General features: G+C 40.6%; 1 protein-coding gene across 2 annotated transcripts in view; it reads right to left on the minus strand.

Moving 5' to 3' along the window:
* Window positions 1–14,521, minus strand: part of LOC106874311 (putative RNA helicase mov-10-B.1) — a 50,472-nt gene extending 35,951 nt beyond the window's left edge. Inside the window, exons 1-4 of one of the 2 annotated variants that reach the window (XM_089365400.1) lie at window positions 14,457–14,521; window positions 7,631–7,719; window positions 6,622–6,829; window positions 2,938–3,172 (exon numbers count right to left, since the gene is read on the minus strand). In XM_089365400.1, coding sequence (XP_089221526.1) covers window positions 2,938–3,172; window positions 6,622–6,829; window positions 7,631–7,666 — 479 coding nt within the window. In that variant the 5' untranslated portion in view covers window positions 7,667–7,719; window positions 14,457–14,521. The remainder of the gene's footprint in view (window positions 1–2,937; window positions 3,173–6,621; window positions 6,830–7,630; window positions 7,720–14,456) is intronic. The other variant, XM_089365407.1, reaches the window with a different exon arrangement.
* Between the last annotated feature and the right edge of the window lie 6,390 nt (window positions 14,522–20,911).

The following is a 20,911-nucleotide window of genomic DNA, read 5'->3' on the forward strand; positions in this document are numbered from 1 at the left end:
GCTGGCAGACTTCCACACAGTTTCTTCCCCCCAACCTATTTTCACTTGTGATTCAGTTGCCCTACATGCTCAAAAAGATGGCAGACACAGAAATACAAATCATAAATACTAAAATGGTTTGATGAGTTCAATCTGATTATTTCAAGAAAATGATAACCATTTACAGACCAAGAATTTGTCACCTGTAAACCTAAGAAGGTTAGGGTTAAATATATGTTAATACTCTATTCTCTTCTTGAGATTTTACAACAATTTATTTTGCTTGTTGCAAATCAGTAACCGAGAGTCACTTTGTTTACAATACATGGCTGGCAGAAGTGGATGTTAGCCATCACTCCAGTGCACAGGTGCTTGCGGCTGAAGATGAGCCAAACCGGTCAAAACTGGGTCAGTCCCACAATCCTGTTAGCTGCTGGAGGGTAGTAGGGGTTTGCTCCTCCTGCAAACAATATATTGTATATCAAGGGTGCCGAGTGAGTGTTGAACCGAAAACCAGCTGGCCGACTTGGCCAGAGACCTGAGTGACTCTGAATTCAAAACCAAAATTTCCACAGTCGAGGTTGGTGTCAGGGGATTTGTAGGCTCATCTGCCTACAGCTTCATGAAACAGCTGTCCATCTCTGGAAGAAGCAGGACTAGAAACTTGAAGGCCATGAGAGAAGCAGTGGAGAAGGCCTCAAGTTGGATCTGGTCTCGGAGGAACAAAGACTAACTTCATACATCTTAATTTTCCACAATTCAAGCGAGTGCTAGATTGGCATAGTCATGTAGGCCTGTGCCGCTGGAGCCAGCGATCCGGGTTCGAATCCTGCTGGGACTGTGAGAAAACAGAACCCTCACACCTGGGTCATTTGAGTACTCACTAGTGTACCCAGCTGGAAACGGGTACTTAGCCCTTCTCAGGGCTCTAGCACACATCACAGCAGTGCTAGAAACCATAGAAAAGAATCCCACCAAAGGCGTACTAAATTGGACAGCAGGTGGACATCCAGGAGTCATGACCCGGATGTGCCCCCCCACCCTGAGTGTCAGGAGTTAAGGGCTGAAACACTTCCCTAAAGGGAGTTTCTCCACTATATAATGGGTGCAGAGTGAGTGTTGCACCGAAAACCAGCTGGTGGAGAATCGGCCTGGGGTTAAACTAGCAGTAACATTCACCTGCGGCTTTGATGTGGCGATTTGTTTTGCTTTTTAGTTTCTTATGACTTCATCAAGGTAAACACCAACCTCTTTGCATCATTTTCATGTAGAGAGCATGTCCCTACCATCATTCTGCCTCCTCCATCTTTCACAAGACCAATGTAGAAGAAGTGGATGGCTTGGCCCATCCACATCACTGTACCTGTGCCCACCTTGCAGCACACTATCATCCATCACTGCCTTCCTCCTCCACAGTTTCTCTATTACTTCAACATCCTCATCACTTTCTCCTCACTGATCTATACATCATGACCCCCTCTCCCACACTTCTCTTTCCTTCAAAGGCTCCCTCTCTCTCTTTCTCGTTCCCTCCTCTTCGCAAATTCCATCCTTTACTCACCCAAAGCACTCTCCTCCTCCTCTCCCCCCCTTCTCTATTCTTTCCACCAACAGTATCTACTCAGTTATTCTCTCTACCACCCCCCTTCATAACTATAAATTAGTTCCTCTCATTATACTTTATCCCCTCTCATCACCATACCTTAAAAATCACCCCCCCTCTCTCTGTCTCCTGTGTTCTCCTTCAGTTATATTGGGTTGAGGAATAATTCCTGAGCAACTTCTTTCAAATTTAAATAAAATGCAATGGCAAAATGTTTTATGTTATTTGAAAGAGAATTTTCTGCTCTAGAAGATGGTGTTTTGATTTTTTTATTTCATTGATTTTTGTCTATTTTCAAATCATTAGAATGGAATGTCAAGTAGACAAAACTGAGCATTTTTGACACCATTTGCATTTTGCATTTTAATCAAGGTGTTGGGAAAGACTCAAGAGATTAAGACTCTATTCCTTAGAGCGTAGGCGAGAAAGATATGCCATAATATACATCTGGAAAATCCGGGAAGGACTTGTCCCAAACTTTGGCATCAAGAGTTACACAAGAACTAGAACTGGGCGCCACTGCATAGTGCCAAGGACTCCAAATTTGCCATCGTAGGACAAGATACTGCAATAGCCTGGGCTTCAGAGGTCCAAAGTTCTTCAATATCCTCCCAAAGGACCTGCATGGGGTGGATGTAGGGGGTCTTCAAAATAAAGCTGGAAGCCTGTCAAGTGTCCCAGATGAACCAACTTCACGACAGGAGGTGCAGCTGCATCAAACTCTCTCATGCACCAAATGTAAATTGCTGAAGTAACATTATGTAGCAACACCAAATGGCAGTGCTCCAGCATGGCCACAGCTTGTGAGCTGAAACTAGATAAAATTTTTTTTAAATAAATAAACACCACTGAAATCTCAAAGCTATCGGGTTGGCGCATTATTATTATAATAATTTTTCAACAGATTTTATTGAAAAAAAACATCTTTAAATGATTATTCCGGAGCATATTCACCATCTATTTCAATGACTGCTTTCCATTTGCTTGGCAGATGGTCAGACGGTCATTTAAAGACGTTTTTGTTAAATATTATTATTGTTTTTGTTGAGTAAAATTTGTTGAAAAAAAAAGCCGCAATAATTATGCACCAACCCAATACAAGATGTTGCACGAGCAATTAAAAATAATTTGAATCAGTAAGCATTAGATTTGAGTGGGGAATATGGATGCCGAGTGGTAGGAAAGGTATTCAACCACAGAAACTATGTGAAAGGGGTCAATGGAGCACGACGTGGTCCTTTAACTCAAGGGACCATGTCAAACAATAGAAACCTGTGTCAGCATGGAGAGTGGACATTAAATAATAATGATGATGATGTTGAATAAATAAATTTTTTTAAAAACCGACAACTTACCTATTTTTTCCCCAAGGAAGTTTGACTGTTTTACAAGAGAAATTCAACGCTGGCAACTTTACTGGTTTATACGGTGCAGCTGGTTCCAGAGATTTCATATCTTTATCCACAAAAATGACTACGACTGTCTTTGATACATTAAAAGAAATCCCTTTCACACCAGTTATCAGAAACTTGGCCTCATAGAATCTTGTGCTGTTATCCACTGGGATGTTGCATGTTATTTTAACAGGATCTGTAAATAAGGGAAGATTTCATACAAAAAAAAAAAAAAAAAAAAAGGAACAAAACCACAAATACATTGAAAAGACCCAAATATATAACAGGTATGCTTCATCAACCCTAAAGTGGAACATAAATTTCAAACTCAGAATAAATACGGCTTACATGGACAATCACCTTTCTCAACAATCATCATCATCGATTAACATCCATTTTCCATGCTGGCATGGGTTGGACGGTTTGACTGAGGTCTGGAGAGCCAGTGGCTGCACCAGACTGCAATCTGGTATTGGCATAATACTCAACAATATTGAGTATTATGCCAGTACTCAATAATACTGAGTACAGACGTAGCTTTGATGAGATCCAATGGGTTCAAGGACACTATTGAGATCCAATGTCTGCCCTACCATGGTTTCTATGAGTGGATGCCCTTCCTAACACCAGAGTGTACTGGGTACTTTTTACATGGTACCAGTACTAATAACTGGTTCTCTTAGGACTTGCAAGGCTAAGGTGCTAAAGTAGCCTCTATAACAGGAAGAATAGAAAGGAGCAGTGAGCTGGCAGAAACGTTAGCACGCTGGACGAAATGCTTAGCAATATTTCGGCTGTCGCTAAGTTCTGAGTTCAAATTTCGCTGAGGTTGACTTTGCCTTTCATCCTTTTGGAATCGATAAATTAAGTACCAGTTGCGTACTGAGGTTGATCTAATCGACTGCCCCCCACTCCCCAAAGATTTTGGGCCTTGTGCCTAGAGTAGAAAAGAAGAGCTGTGGGAGGATGAAGGATGGTTAGAGGAAAGGACTTTGCTTTTCATCCTTTCGGGGTCGATTAAATAAGTACCAGTTACACACTGGGGTCGATATAATCGACTTAATTCCTTTGTCTGTCCTTGTTTGTCCCCTCTGTGTGTAGCCCCTTGTGGGCAGTAAAGAAATAAGAGGAAAGGGCTGAGAGAAAGGATTACTGAAATGGGATACTGAGAAAAGAGGGATCAAGTTGAAAGGGAGGTTGATTGTGTAAGGAGCGGCAGGCATAGGGTCCATCTAACATTATAAGGCACGAGTATGGGCAGGTGTGAGGGAAAGGGGAAAGAGAGCCATTGACAAGGGTGGTTAGGAATTCAGAGGGAGTCATTAAAGGTGTTGGAGGTGAGAGGGAAAGGCAAAAAGGAGTGTAGGGGTGTTGTGGAGGAAGAGAAGTGCGAATGGTGTAGATAGGCAGAGAGTAGATGGTTAAGTGGCCAGAAACAAGGAAGGAAAGAATGACATTCTACAGGTGTAAAGATGGGTGGATAGGTAAGAATGTTGGGTAACTCAGGAGAGAATGTGTTGTGAGGATTGAAAAGAAAGGCAACTTAGAAGGGAGATGTAAGGAGAGGGAGCAATAAGGTGGTTTTGGTGAAAAGCAGGGTGTTCATGCAAAATTTGGAATTTTACATGAAAGGAAAAGAAAACATAAATCTGAAAATCCCAAAATATCAACTAAATTATGGCTGGGAGATAACAGTTTACACAAAATAGCCAACCTCAGTTTCGAGATGGCTCTGGAAGCTGGCACATATGTTCCTCACTAGGAAGATCTTCGAATACCTCTTCGATCTTGGTATTGCAGTTTGTGTCTTTCTTCATCCTGCCCCACACATAATAATCCATGGGATTGACACTGGGTAAATTAGGGGGCAGGGGCCAGTGAATTCACAGAAATTCTGACAACCACTTTTGACTCTCCACAAGTATGACAAGGAACAGAACCATCCCCCACACATATATGACCTTCCAGCAACAACCCGCTTCAGCAAGCATTTGACCACAATCTCCAGCAGCTTCACATAGCCTAAGGTTCTGTTTGAAAGATGTGGGGCAACATGACATCAGCCCTACTGGAGACGCTCAAAGACCAACAGTTTTTTTGGGGGGGTGAGGGGACACTTGGTTTCCATGACGTTCATGTCATGTCTGACAGCCTTTACCCTGTTCACGGAGCATTGAGCATCAGTCAAAATTGTTAGCGTCTTGATGCCCAGCATGAATCATCAGGTGACAGGTAACTCTTTTCCAATATAAAGATGGCTTCCGGTCTGCTAACTTTCTCTCAACTACAACTTCAATCTTTATGCTCTCCAATGCCATGGACTGATCACTGCACTTCAGCCGTCTCAACACCAATGTTCATAGTACCATCAATAACAAACACTCAGAAAAAGAAAGGAAAAACTGCACCATTAACTAAAAGAGAAAAAATCTCCGAGTATTAGATCGTGCAAGGGGAAACAACTCTTTACGACATGTTTACCAGAACGTGGCGAAAACCTTTTGATGTATTGGTTGAAACAGTTATACAGTAATAAATGGATGGATATTTTGAAAAACCACAATGGTAAATAAATAAGCGCATAGAGAGATAGATAGATAGATAAATAGAGAGAGAACGAGATCGTGCTTCACCACCTCCTGCCATGTCTTCCTGGGTTTACCTCTTCCACAGATTCCCTCCACAATTAGAGATCACTGCAATCCTCGTCCATATGCATCACGACCATACCAGCGCAGTTGTTTCTTGTGCACACTCTGTTGAACATTCACTGACATTGCACATCAATCGAAGCATACTGGCTTCATTTCTTTCAAGCCTACGCATGTCCTCTGTTGTCACAGTCCATGTTTCACTGAACTTCGCCCAGGCTAATCTTATTCTCACAGCTATGCTCTCAGAGAATCCACCTCCACTACAAACTTGGTCACCTAGATAATGGAAGCTATCTACTGCCTCTAGCTTGCCCCGCCACCCCCTGGCAGTTGATGGACTCTATTTTCCATACATTTTCAGTGTTTATCATCTCTACACACATATATGCATACATGTGCACACACACACACAAATATCCCTTGTTTACCAGTAACATTAATTCGAACATATCAACATTACCAGCAACATTAACCCTTTTGTTACTGTATTTCTGTTGAGATGCTCTGTGTTTCTTTCAATTAATTTTAAATATAACAAAGAATTTAGTAAAATAACTTAGTTATCATTAAGCTAGTGTTAGGAACATAAATTGTGACTAAGGTTTGGTGGAAGAGTTTAATTCAAAACTTATGAAAACAAGACATTTGTACAACAGAGCCAGAGGTGGTTTCAGCCAGGTTGGTAATGAAAAGGTTAAGAATTGTTTCTCTATTATATATTTTAACCCTTTTGTTACCATATTTCTGTTGAGATGCTCTGTGTTTCTTTCTTTCTATTAATTTTAAATATAACAATGAATTTAGTAAAGAGTTGGAAGAGTTTAATTCAAAACTTATGAAAACAAAACATTTATACTCAGTGCCAATTTTAGCCAGGTTGGTAACGAAAGGGTTAATTAGAACAGATAGGGAAGCAGTTTATATATAAATTGGAAAATGAAATTAAATAATTCACTGCTATATTGAACACTTCATGCTTTTGTTAACTCACTTTCATGTATCTGCTCTGATAATGCCTGTGTATTCTTTAGTTTCTCATCTATTGAGTCGTAAATCTCATATGCGATTAATGTAAATACTGCCTTAGTCTTTGGAATGAAGATTACAGTCATTTTTCCAAAAGATTCTGAAGAATAGATAACAATGGGACCAGATTTTGCTGGACATGGCTCAGTCTTCACTTCAATGAGATCTTCCATCTGAAAGTAAACAAATAAAGGAAAGTTCTTGTAGCAGTAGTAGTAGTAATAATAATAATAATAATAATAATAATAATAATCCTTTCTGGTGGAGGCACCTGGCCTAAAATTTGTTGGGAGGGGACTAGTCAATTGCAGTGACCCCAGTGTTTCACTGGTATTTAATCTATCGACTTCGAAAGGATGAAAGGCAAAAATAAACCTCAGCGGAATTTGGGCTCAAAATGTAGCAGCAGACGAAATACCTCTAAGCATTTCACCCAGCATGCTAACGGTTCTGCCAGCTCACCATCTTAATAATAAGAAGAGCACTCAGAAAGCGCAAACCTACGCCAGGGCAACGCCAACATTTTCTCAACGATTACCCAGAGATGATTTTTTAAACGAGAATAGCTGAAATAAACTCGATTGCTCTCACAAACGAAAATACTAAATATGAACCAGACTACTCTCAAAAATTAAATAAAAGAACAGAAAAAAATAATCCAGAATCCTTGTCCGGGGCCGGATCGATCCTAAAATCTAATCATTTCATGCCAGTCAAGAGGCCAAACATCCCTGAAAGTTCCATCCAAATCCATCCAACAGGTCTTGAGATATTTTGTCCATGGGCAAACAAACACAACTGAAAACAATACCTCTGGCAAGGCAGAAGTGATAATAATTGTTTCTATGAAAGGCACAAGGCCTGAAATTTGGGGGGAGGAGGGGGGGGGGGGGGGTAAGTTGATTACATCGACCCCCAGTCTGCAACTGGTACTTATTTTCATTGACCCCAAAAGGATGAAAGGCAAAGCTGACCTTGATGGAATTTGAACTCAGCAGTATTTCCTCCATCTTCGTGTTCCAAGCATTTTGTCAGGTTGCCAACGATTCTGCCTGCTCACCACCTTAATAACAACAACAATAATTTACCATCAGGGCGGAGGATGAGGGGGTTTGTCTTTTCACTGCGGCCATGCTGGAGCACCGCTTTTTAGTCTAAGAAATCGACCCCAGGGCTTATTCTTTGTAAGTCTGGTACTTATTCTATCAGTCACTTTTGCTGAACAACTAAGTTACAGGGATGTAAACACACCAACATTGGTTGTCAAGTGATGGTGGGGGACAAACGCAGATACAAAGACACACACGTGTATATATATATATATATATATATATATATATATATATATATAGACCTTTGGAAATGTGCTGTGCGTGAGAAGACCCGGCAAGCCAAGTAAGATCGTTGCCAGTGCCCCTGGACTGGCTCTTGTGCGGGTGGCACATGAGATGCACCATTTTGAGCGTGGCCGTTGCCAGTACCGCCTGACTGGCTCCCGTAGGATTTTCGAGCGAGATCGTTGCCAGTGCCCCTGGACTGGCTTGTGCAGGTGGCACATAAGACACCATTTCGAGCGTGGCCGTTTTCGTGCGGGTGACACGTAAAAGCACCCACTACACTCTCTGAGTGGTTGGCGTTAGGAAGGGCATCCAGCTGTAGAAACTCTGCCAAATTAGATTGGAGCCTGGTGTTGCCATCCGGTTTCACCAGTCCTCAGTCAAATCGTCCAACCCATGCTAGCATGGAAAGCGGACGTTAAACGATGATGATGATGATGATGATGATATATATATGGCAGGCTTCTTACAGTTTCCGTCTATCAAATCCACTCAAGGTTTGGTCAGCCTAAGGCTATAGAACAAAACATTTGACTGGTTCTTGTGCGGGTGGCACATGAGATGCACCATTTTGAGCGTGGCCGTTGCCAGTACCGCCTGACTGGCTCCTGTAGGATTTTCAAGCGAGATCAGTGCCGGTGCCCCTGGACTGGCTTGTGCGGGTGGCACATAAAAGACACCATTTCGAGCGTGGCCGTTTTCGTGCGGGTGACACGTAAAAGCACCCACTACACTCCCTGAGTGGTTGGCGTTAGGAAGGGCATCCAGCTGTAGAAACTCTGCCAAATCAGACTGGAGCCTGGTGATGCCATCCGGTTTCACCAGTCCTCAGTCAAATCGTCCAACCCATACTAGCATGGAAAGCGGACGTTAAACGATGATGATGATGATGATGATGATTTGGCCAAGGTGCCATGCAGTGAGATTAAACCTAGAACTCTGTGGTTGGGAAGCAAGCTTCTTACCACACAGCCACTCCTGCACCTATTATTTGAGATTTTAAATATAATGAAATGATAAGAAAAAGCATATGCAGTATAAACAGAGCAGGCTCCTGCTTGGCCGGTCCCTATCAACCCATCCCAGTATGGAAGCAGGATATTAAACGATGATGATGATGTTCATTAGAAGTATACATAATATACAACAGTAAGAGGAAAAAAAAAAAGAAAAAATGAGAGTGATGGGGTCCTCCTGATACAGGAGGACCTCGAGGGATAATCAAGGAACCTCACCATCCAAGATCTCCAAAAGACAAGTGCCCTCTCCAATTCCTTCTCTCAAACTCACAAATCTACACTTAAGAGTGGTACCATCCACTCTTACCATTTTTGCAACTTTCACCCCTCTTTTAATAAATTCACCGTCTCTGCCCTCACTTTCCTGTTCAAGTGAAACTTGAAAAAGTCAAAGAGAAATGTCTGTCCTAATTCCTTCCGGCCTCATCCACCAGGCAGCCTCTTTCGCCAGTCACCAGGCAAAGGAAAACTGCCTTGCCTGCCTGATTAAATGAGAACGGAGCGTATTCATCATTGGCATGGTATTCCGTTGGTTATGGCGATGAGGGTTCCAGTTGATCTGATCAATGGAACAGCCTGCTTGTAAAATTAACGTGCAAGTGGCTGAGCACTCCACAGACACACATGTACCCTTATCGTAATTCTTGGAGAGATTCAACATGACACAGAGTGTGACAAAGCTGACTCTTTCTTAGTCTATGAGGAAATCTTCCAGATTTCTTGTAGCAAAAGAAATTCCCATTCCAGCATTCCTTGCTATTTTTAGTGGCTGTTGTAATGTCTGCATTTCCTTCAAAATTTTTTTCATTTATCTTTCTTAAAAGTTTCACTCTTTCATTATTGGTTTTGTTGTCATCATCGTCACTAAATCTTTTGTGGTTCAGTTGCTGATTTATTGTTTTCCCCATGCTTAGAGACAAAACTTTATTCACCTCTCGGCTTTTGTTTGCGCTGCCACTCACATAATTTAGCATAGTCAAGGCCATGTCGGTATTCTCCTTTTTACATTTTGATGGATATTTGTCCTCATCTTGTTTGTTGTTAACACGTTTTGGCTGATGTACCTTCCAGCCTTCATCAGGTGCCCTGGGGGATTTCGAACCTGGGTTCTCGTTCCTCAGGTATTTTTCCGATATTATTATTATTCAGGAATCAAACTCGGAATCTTGGGGTTAGTAGCCCGTGCTCTTAACCACTATGCCATATGCCCATGGGCAATTATGGAGTGAATTTTAGGGCTTATAAATCTAATATTTTCCTGTCCTTCCTTAATACCATTTCCTATATTCTGTTCATATCTGCACTCGGTCTGCTTAGGAGGTTGTTGTGTCCTAGTATATGTGCTGCTTCTTTTAGTTTTCGTATTTTCCAGTGGTGTTCTCTGTCTATTATTTTAACTTCATTCCACAGGGGGAGGTGGTTTCCATTTTTCCATACATGATCAGCTATACCTGATTTATCAATATTTCCTTATAATAACAACATTGGAAAAATACCTTAGGACTGAGAACCCAGGTTGGAAATTCCCCCAAGATACCTGAAGAAGGCTGGAGAGTATATCAGCCGAAATGTTGTGTTAACAACAAGATGAGGACAAATATCCGAGAAATGTAAATAATGTACATAATTCCTCATCTCTTAAATATAGAACCATTCTTTTTTCTGACAAGAGAACACGTCCCATTATTGAACATTATGAGGACTTCCTTATTAGTCAAGTTTCAATATGCTGAGGGGTAGATGTCATGTTCGGAGTGTCAGTAAGAATACAAGTTCACATGTGGTCACTGGTGTTATGCATACAAACTTTGGGATAGTGTCGTCCACAGCTGTTCATTTTGCTGTGGAGGAAACGAGTGAGCTTTGTTTCTTCCTAGCTTTCTGAAAAATGGATAATTTTCTACAAATACTTTCCAAAATTCAATACGAGAAAAAAACAATTGGGGTGGTGGCTACTAACTACATCGACATACTGACACGTCACCAGACATTTAGAAAATGAAACGTGATATTTCGATAAGAGACCGTCGTGACGTGTGTCACTGTGAATGAATGAACGAGTGTCCACCATTTTTTTTTTCGTATTAAATTCCGATATGATCCGATCTACACAACTCTGAAAAAAAGCTGTACAAGATTTTATTTACAAATTACTCTTTTTTCTGAAAGATATGAAGAAACAAACTGACTCGTGTAAATTTTCCGAAACCACCTCCCACCTGGAAAAAATTGCACCACCTGGAAGTTATGAGGAAACAAACTCAACGGGGACAGGGGGCACATTTGTCTAATTTAATGGACTACCGTTTCCAATTGCCAACGCTATCATAAAATATATATTTAGGGCAGAAAGAATGCTTACACCTGGGTTCCTTCCTCTAGTTAGCAGTGATAAAAAAATTTTTTTTTTAAAAACATTTATTTTTAAAAACTAACTATTTACGTAAAAGAAAGATCATCCAGTTTTTTTTTTTTTTTTTTTTTTTTAAAGTTTAACGATGTTTAAACATAAACTGAGGAAACAAATTTGAAAACTAAAGTTAGGAAAGAACATGATTCAGCTGTTTTTTAAACATTTGTTTATTCGTTTCGGAAATCCAAAAGAGCCAAGTTAGTTTTTACATTCACCTTTGATTGTTTGGTTTCATTTTAAAGCCCACGCACGCGCGTGCAAGATGGTCAAAGGTGCTTTGACAGTAGTAGTAATACAGTCTGTTGAAATGTCTTAATTACAGTTTGATGCCCCATAATAAATAACTTTACTGGGATCAGTAATTTTTTTTTTCCAATAGATAAAATTTTGCAGAGATACACTTTCCAGGGTATAGATTCTGAAAGAAGTGAAGAAGCTAGAGAAATTGGTGATTCGGGACAAGGAAGAATGAACACAAACTCCTTCAAAAACTTGGGGCATCAAACAATAGTTATACCCAAGGAAAGCACGTGTTACCAAAGGAATAAATGGGACCTGCAATAAAGTAATTTTATTATTTTTAAATAGTCTTTAATGTTTTCAATGTTGTATATTTTCAACTTCTGTGTACTGCGCCTAAATTGTTTGAAACAAGCCCAAGACCGTAGCAAGTGGCGATGTTCCATCACCATCGGAACCAAAAATTTTGAAGCCATCAGAAGAGAACAAGAAGAGGGCGCACATGGCGGAGACATAACCAGCCTATCCACCAATGTTATCCAAGGGAAAAGCAAAAGACTGATACACCAAAGCATTCGATACAGAGAATGTACGCATGTGCCAAAAAGAGTTTGTGGGATGTTTGGCTGTTATTTCTAGCATGTGGGTAGCCTGCTTGAAGGCCATAAATGGGAGTGGGGTGGTATTTAATTTATTTTTGTTGAAAAATTGAAATTTTACAAACAGATTTTTTTCAGAATCATTATCTCCGAAGTCACTATCAGTCTTTTCGTAGTGAAAATTGAGTATATATGTGTTCTACTAAAGAGTATTGAGTAATTTCTCAGTTTAATGTTAAAATTGTTTATATACAAACAACTTGACAAAAATAAACATAAAGACATCCACATGTGCGTGTGTGTGTATATATAAATATTATTAACAATAAAATGACAACATGACCTCGATGTTATGTAAATAGAGGAATTTAAGCAAACCCAGACACCAGAATTTCGCCCTGCCGAAGTTTAATTGAAAATATGAGAAATACTTTCTTTCTTTCTTTCAGTTTTGTAATTACCGTGGTAGGAAAGTATGAAACACGACAGTAAGGTGGGAACTCATAACGTAAAGCGTAAAAAAGTAGTGTTAAGCACTTTGTTCGACGCGCTAACGATTCTGCCAGTACGCCACCATTAAAAGTTTTCAATAATGAAAGTAAAGTTTTGATGATGGTGAGCAGCACACCTCATGTATTAAAAACTACAAACTCTTTTGTTTCTGCTAAATCGAAGTTGCTATATCTAATTGTTACAGGTACTCCATAAGATTTTCATTTTCCAGCTAAACACTTTCATCTCAAAGGTGAAATACTTCCGTTGAACCGTGGAAACGAAGAGGTACCCAACAGATATTTTGCAGTCTTTTAAACTCTAAAATATTGAAGACATTTTGGAATGTTTTACTTTTGTAATCTACACAAACTTGTCAACGTGGAAGTTTCATAGTCAAGTTTTGGCCTTCATAAAACATTTTAGGCGATCTAAATATAACAAGTTTGATTATTTACTGACAATTTCAAAAGTTTTTCAGAAGGCCTTAAACAGAATTTCACATAGTAATGTCAAACGTATTGATCAAGTTAAATCTTTCTTTCCCGCTGCTACCTACTCTATATATAGATAGATAGATAGATAGATAGATAGAGAGAGAGAGAGAGAGAGAGAGAGAGAGAGAGAGAGAGAGAGAGAGAGAGAGAGAGAGAGAGAGAGAGAGAGAGAGAGAGAGAGAGAGAGAGAGAGAGAGAGAGAGAGAGAGAGAGAGAGAGAGAGAGAGAGAGAGAGAGAGAGATCTTGGGTTAATGTTTACTTTCACACTCAACCACCAAACAGAAAAAAAAGTGTAATTAGGTGTAAAAAAATGTGTATTAAATACGAGAAGAAAAACTTGCACCAACGAATCGATTATGAAGAGATTTGTGGGGAAAAGTTTTTCCTGGTCGGAGGAGGACTTTCGAAGAGAAATAAATTTATAAATTATTTTTTGCTTGTGTAATGAGAAGTTTGGAAAATAATTTTTAGATTCATTTATTTTTCGTTTGAGTAACAGAAAAAGGTTTTTAAAAAGATCCCATGTATCATGGTGAGAAAAACAAATTCATAAATAGTGTTGAATATAGTTTCACTTTGGAAAAGAAAAGTTGAGGGCGATTTAGCTGTTGCTTTTAGCACATCTCACGACCCTCAGATAACTTCCTTGTTTAATTACAAGTTCTCTCGGTCGCCAATAAGCAAGTTAACAAGCCGAACCGGACCTTGTTGAGTTCTCAACTTCCCTTTAAAACAAGTAGCAAAGTGCTACAACCTTGTTAACGCGGTAGCAAAGACAAAAAAAAGGTAGCTTTCACGAACGGTCTATATTATTGTAAGTCTTCATTAATTAGGGTCTGAAATCTAGTTCCTGGTTTATAATAAACTTCTCAACGAGCGGTAGTAAAGTCTCCTAACTTCCTATTAACAACTAAATTAATTAACTAATTTTTATATTGACCCTTTAAAAGCCATAATCATCGACAACTTACTTGTGATTCTCTTTTTAAACCATTAACAAAATAAAACAGCCCTGAGACAAGAAAAGAAAAATAGAAGCGCGAATGAAAGCAATGAGGACGAAGAAAATAAAGAAATGGAGAAATACTTGTGAAGATAATTATAAATAATATTAGTGTTGTTATTCGAGAATAATTCCAAATTATTATAATCCAGTTAATATGATGAAAAATATTGGGAAATCTGGAAGTTTATTTACTTACCTTTTCGACGTTCCTTGAGACTAATTAAACACGTGCACCTCCTATAAATGAAACTGTTTTTAGACAACCCAGAGCAAGTGTGTGTGTTTATATATGTGTATGTCATGCGCGAGTGGGCACAGAAAGTAAAGGGTGGTACATTTAATTCGAAGAATACTTCTCGGTCGATAATTCCAAGAAAAGATAAAGCAAACAATTCGTGGCGACTTTCTTTATCTACGTCCAACGCAATTATTTCGATTCATTTCCAGTATTATATTTAGCCCGTTCAGTATTCTGTGAATGCCACCATCGAGTACCGTTATTGGTCAATACAAAGATCTTAGTTTTATATTTTCAAAAACGTGCTGATGTCTAAACAAACGAAACGACAAACCATTCCTAATTTTCACACACGGAGTATGTTTTAATCTTTCGATTCCTCTTAGTAAATTAGCCAATTCTACCAAACTACAAAAAATATATTTGACCACTCTTAATCGCTATATATATATATATATATATAGATAGATATATATATATATATGCACACACATACACCCACATCCATATATAACTTTCTGCTAGAAAATTATTTTCGCTTTCTTCTTCCGGGAAGAAAACTTTCACTTTCTATTACGAAATGAATTTCAGTTTTACTTTTCCTTTCTGTTTTATTTATTTATTTTTTGGGTGGGGTGAGGAACGAGGTGTCTTGGGTAAAACCAATTTCGTTTTCACATCAAGCGAGGACACAAACAAAGAAAACACATACGTCATCATATACACACTCATACATACATACATATATATGAGTGGCTGTGTGGTAAGTAGCTTGCTTACCAACTACATGGTTCCGGGTTCAGTCCCAGTGCGTGGCACCTTGGGCAAGTATCTTCCGCTTTAGCCTCGGGCCGACCAAAGCCTTGTGAGTGGATTTGGTAGACGGAAACAGAAAGAAGCCCGTCGTATATATGTATATGTATATATATATATGTGTGTGTCTGTGTTTGTCCCCCCAGCATCGCTTGACAATCGATGCTGGTGTGTTTACGTCCCCTTAACTTAGCGGTTCGGCAAAGAAGACCGATGGAATAAGTACTAGGCTTACAAAGAATAAGTCCTGGGGCCGATTTGCTCGACTAAAGGCGGTGCTCCAGCATGGCCGCAGTCAAATGACTGAAACAAGTAAAAGAGTATATATATATATATATATATATATATGTATACACACACACACACACACACCATATATATATATATATATATATATATATCCAATTGCAAGTTTTCTTTTCAGGTACACGACACTGCTTTTCCCCTTCCCAGGCTACAGGCCCACACCCCCAACACCCATACTGTTAGGATTGGCACTCTCAACGTCGGCACGCTGAAAGGTAGATCTGGTGAAATTGTTGAGATGCTTGAACGGAGACGCGTAGATATGTGCTGCATCCAGGAAGTAAGATGGAGAGGAGGTTCCTCACAGGCAAAGAACACAGGTACAAGATTTTCTGGGCAGGGAACACTGACGGGGTCGGGGGCGTAGGAATACTTCTAGCGGAGAAATGGGTGGATAAGGTAATCGAGGTCGTTAGAGTAAGTGACAGAGTACTTAAGATCAGAATAGTGCTTCATCATAGATTAGCTACTGTCATCTCAGCCTATGCACCTCAACCGGGGCTACCAGATGGTCTGAAAGACCAATTCTATGACACCCTCTTGCAAACTACCTCGTCGACGAGTGACAGGGACCTTCTCTTTGTGGCTGGAGACTTCAACGGTCATGTTGGACGTCGTGCTGGAGGCTTCCATGGCATACATGGAGGCTATGGCTTCGGTTCCCGCAACGAGGAGGGAACCAGACTGCTGGAGTTCTGTGATGCAACCGATCTTATGGTCTGCAATACCAACTTCAGGAAACCTGCCAGTCACCTAGTCACCTACCGCTCCGGCAGACACTCTAGCCAAATCGACTACATCCTCGCCAGAAATAGGGAAAGAGGGCGGCTTATAAATGCCAAAACCTACCCTGGCGAAGAATGTACCCCACAACATAGATTAGTAGTTAGCGACTTTGGGATCAAGGCAAAATGGGTGCCCAGAATTAGACAGGCTTGGAGGAGAAGGGTGTGGAAGCTTAAAGACCCTGCAAACGGACAGAGACTTAGAGACAAGATACTTGAAGCATTTAACGAAATAGAAGGGAATATAGCATCATACAACGTGGAAGACAATTGGAGATTTCTGCGGGACAACCTGTTGAAAGCCACCGACCAGATTTGTGGTGGTGGAACAAGGAGGTAGACAGGGCAATTAGACAAAAGAAACAGGCTTGGAAGGACTGGAAGAACGGTGGTAGCAGGGAATTGTACCAATGTGCCAGAAGGGAGGCTAGGCGACAGGTTTATTTAGCCAGAGGGGAAGCAGATAAGGAAAGATTTGCCAATGTTCTGCGCCGTGAGGACCAAAGACTCGACGTATTTCGTGTTGCAAGACAGTGTAGGAGAGAGAATAGTGATGTTGTAGGAGAGAAATGTGTTCGCATGGATGATGGTATGCTTGCATTAAATGAGGATGCAAAGAAAGAGGTCTGGAGATGCCACTACGATAGATTGCTTAATAAAGAGAATGAATGGGAGAAAGAGAGCCTGCCGTATGTCGACCCAATAGAGGGACCAGCTATCCGAGTTGATAGTACCAGGGTAGATAAAGCAATTAAGAGTATGAAGACCGGGAAAGCCCCCGGCCCATCAGGAATCACTGCAGAGATGCTCAAAATATCTGGCAGTGTTGGCTATAGCCTAGTCACCCGTATTACGAACCAGGTGATACACGAAGGAGTCATACCCAATGACTGGTGTAGCAGCATCATAGTCAACTGCTACAAAGGTAAAGGTGACGCTTTAGATACAAATAATTACAGAGGCATCAAGCTGTTAGATCAGGTTATGAAAGTTACAGAGAGGGTCATAGCCCAACTAATTAGGGAGCGAATCAATTTAGATGAGATGCAGTTTGGGTTCGTGCCAGGTAAAAGCACTACTGATGCCTTATTTCTAGTGAGACAGTTGCAGGAGAAATACCTAGCTAAGGATAAACCTCTGTACCTGGCTTTCGTTGACATGGAGAAAGCCTTTGACAGGGTCCTCCGATCCCTTATCTGGTGGTCAATGAGGAAACTTGGGATAGAAGAATGGTTAGTGAGAGCTGTGCGAGCCATGTACAGAGATGCTGCCAGTAAGGTGAGGGTTGGAAATGAGTACAGCAATGAATTCCGGGTAGAGGTAGGGCTCCACCAAGGTTCCGTCCTCAGCCCCCTCTTATTTATCATAGTCCTCCAGGCAATCACAGAGGAGTTCAAGACAGGTTGCCCCTGGGAGCTCCTCTATGCTGATGACCTTGCCCTAATTGCGGAGTCACTATCAGAACTAGAGGAGAAGTTTCAGGTGTGGAAGCAAGGTCTAGAATTGAAGGGCCTTAGAGTCAACCTAGCTAAAACCAAAATCCTAATAAGTAGGAAGGTAGATAAAACACAAACCCCTTCAGGTAGATGGCCCTGCTCAGTATGTAGAAAAGGAGTAGGTAGTAACTCTATAAGATGTACCCGGTGCAAGCTATGGACACATAAGAGGTGCAGCAATATCTAGCTGCTAGAATAAGAATAACCTGGGCAAAGTTTAGAGAGCTCTTACCCCTGCTGGCGACAAAGGGACTCTCACTCAGAGTAAAAGGCAGACTGTATGACGCATGCGTACGAACAACCATGCTACATGGCAGTGAAACATGGGCTGTAACTGCTGAGGACATACGTAAGCTCGCAAGGAATGAAGCCAGTATGCTCCGTTGGATGTGAATACCTGTCAGAGTGTAAGTATCTTGAGAGAAAAGCTGAACATTAGAAGCATCAGTTGTGGCGTGCAAGAGAGACGATTGCGCTGGTATGGACATGTGGTGAGAATGGAGGAGGATAACTGCGTGAAAAAGTGCCACACCCTAACAGTTGAGGGAACCCGTGGAAGAGGTAGGACCAGGAAGACCTGGGCTGAGGTGGTGAGGCAAGACCTTCGTACATTGGGCCTCACCGAGGCGATGACTACTGACCGAGACCTTTGGAAATGTGCTGTGCGTGAGAAGACCCGGCAAGCCAAGTAAGATCGTTGCCAGTGCCCCTGGACTGGTTCTTGTGCGGGTGGCACATGAGATGCACCATTTTGAGCATGGCCGTTGCCAGTACCGCCTGACTGGCTCCTGTAGGATTTTCGAGCGAGATCGTTGCCAGCGCCCCTGGACTGGCTTGTGCGGGTGGCACATAAAAGACACCATTTCGAGCGTGGCCGTTTTCGTGCGGGTGACACGTAAAAGCACCCACTACACTCTCTGAGTGGTTGGCGTTAGGAAGGGCATCCAGCTGTCGAAACTCTGCCAAATCAGACTGGAGCCTGGTGTAGCCATCTGGTTTCACCAGTCCTCAGTCAAATCGTCCAACCCATGCTAGCATGGAAAGCGGACGTTAAACGATGATGATGATGATATATGTATGTATATTTAGATCTCTACTAAATAGTTGGTAAAATTATTGTACCTGTTATCAACGTAGCAAAATTCTCATATGAAAAGTTGTTTATCATACCGTTTTGTGTGCATATCAATTGAAATAAGAGCCATAACGCAATCCATAGTAAAACTTGTTTATTATCCTATGCACATTTCAATGCAAGATCCCGACTCACTCTTGTCTGAGAGAAGAATATGGGATCTTGCATCTCTTCAGGGTCAAGTTTCATTAATTCACAGCAGACAACAAAACAACAGACAACATTAATAGTTGTCCTTAAATTACATGTGTATAACAGAATTATAATCAGGTTGTAACGACATGAACATATTGAAACTGCATATATATATATATATATATATATATATATTGGCATTAGGAAGGGCATCCAGCTGTAGAAACTGCCAAATCAGATTGGATCCTGGTGTAGCCATCTGGTTCACCAGTCCTCAGTCAAATCGTCCAACCCATGCTAGCATGGAAAGTGGACATTAAACAACGACGATGATGATGATGATGATATATATGATAAATTGAATATTAATTTCAATTTAAAACCAGTGGTCTAGCATATAAAAATCTGATAATTCAGAAAGATTGTACTACATGCGTATAAGAAGGGATGACCAGTAGGTGGATATCTAATATGCTAGAAAGAGGTCATCAACGACCCAACATATATATATATATATACACACACACACGAGTGAGTGGACAAACGTAAGAAGGGAACTCAACCATCTTATTGGAACAAAACAGTTTGATCCATATATATATATATATATATATATATACACTCTCTGAGTGGTTGGCGTTAGGAAGGGCATCCAGCTGTAAAAACTCTGCCAAATTAGATTGGAGCCTGGTGTTGCCATCCGGTTTCACCAGTCCTCAGTCAAATCGTTCAACCCATGCCAGCACAAAGGCCAGTCAGGCGGTACTGGCCTATATATGTATAATATATATATATATATAAAATATATATGTGTATATTATACGTGTATACATATATGTGTATGTATGTGTGTGTATATTATATATATATAGCATGGCCACAGTCAAATGACAGAAACAGGTCAAAGAGTAAAAGAGATTCAGTAAGATGTTTAATTTTTTTCATTTTCCATGTTTATTAATCTTTTCAGTTTTGCATGAGTTGTTATAAAAATGTTATCAGATTCAGTGCTTATCTCACCCTCATTAAAAAATTGGCTTATCTACTCCAACTGAAAAAAATTGTTTAACCCTCAATAAAACAAAAAAAAAGAAGAAAAATTAATAAATATCAAAAGGCGCAGGTGTGGTTGTGTGGTAAGTAGCTTGCTTTTGGCACCAGGTAAGTGGGAGCCAAAAACAAGGGAAAGAAAAAGCAAGGGGTCTAACCTGCCTATCCTTCAGGAAAGCCATTACAAATTGCATCTGTAATGAGCAATGCTTCAATTGAACATTGTAAATATAATCCAATTTTTATTGTATATTTAAAATTGTAAATATTTAATCGATACAGCTACTTCACCCCTTTTATGTTTCTCTGTCCTTGTTTGTCCCCTCTTTGTAATGCCTTTATAGCAAATATTTATGAAATAAAGTAGCTTGCTTACCAACCACATGGTTCTGGGTTCAGTCCACTGCATGGCACCTTGGGTAAGTGTCTTCTACTATAGCCTCGGGCCAACCAAAGCCTTGTGAGTGGATTTGATAGACAGAAACTGAAAGAAGCCCGTCGTATATATGTATATATATATGTATGTGTTTGTCCTCCCAACATCGCTTGACAACCGATGTGTTTACGTCCCCGTAACTTAGCGGTTCGGCAAAAGAGCCTGATAGAATAAGTACTGGGCTTCCAAAGAAAAAGTCCTGGGGTCGATTCGCTCGACTAAAGGCGGTGCTCCAGCATGGCTGCAGTCAAATGACT

This window comes from Octopus bimaculoides, chromosome 1, assembly GCF_046866305.1.
Source record: "Octopus bimaculoides isolate indiv1 chromosome 1, ASM4686630v1, whole genome shotgun sequence".
Lineage (NCBI taxonomy): Eukaryota > Metazoa > Mollusca > Cephalopoda > Octopoda > Octopodidae > Octopus > Octopus bimaculoides.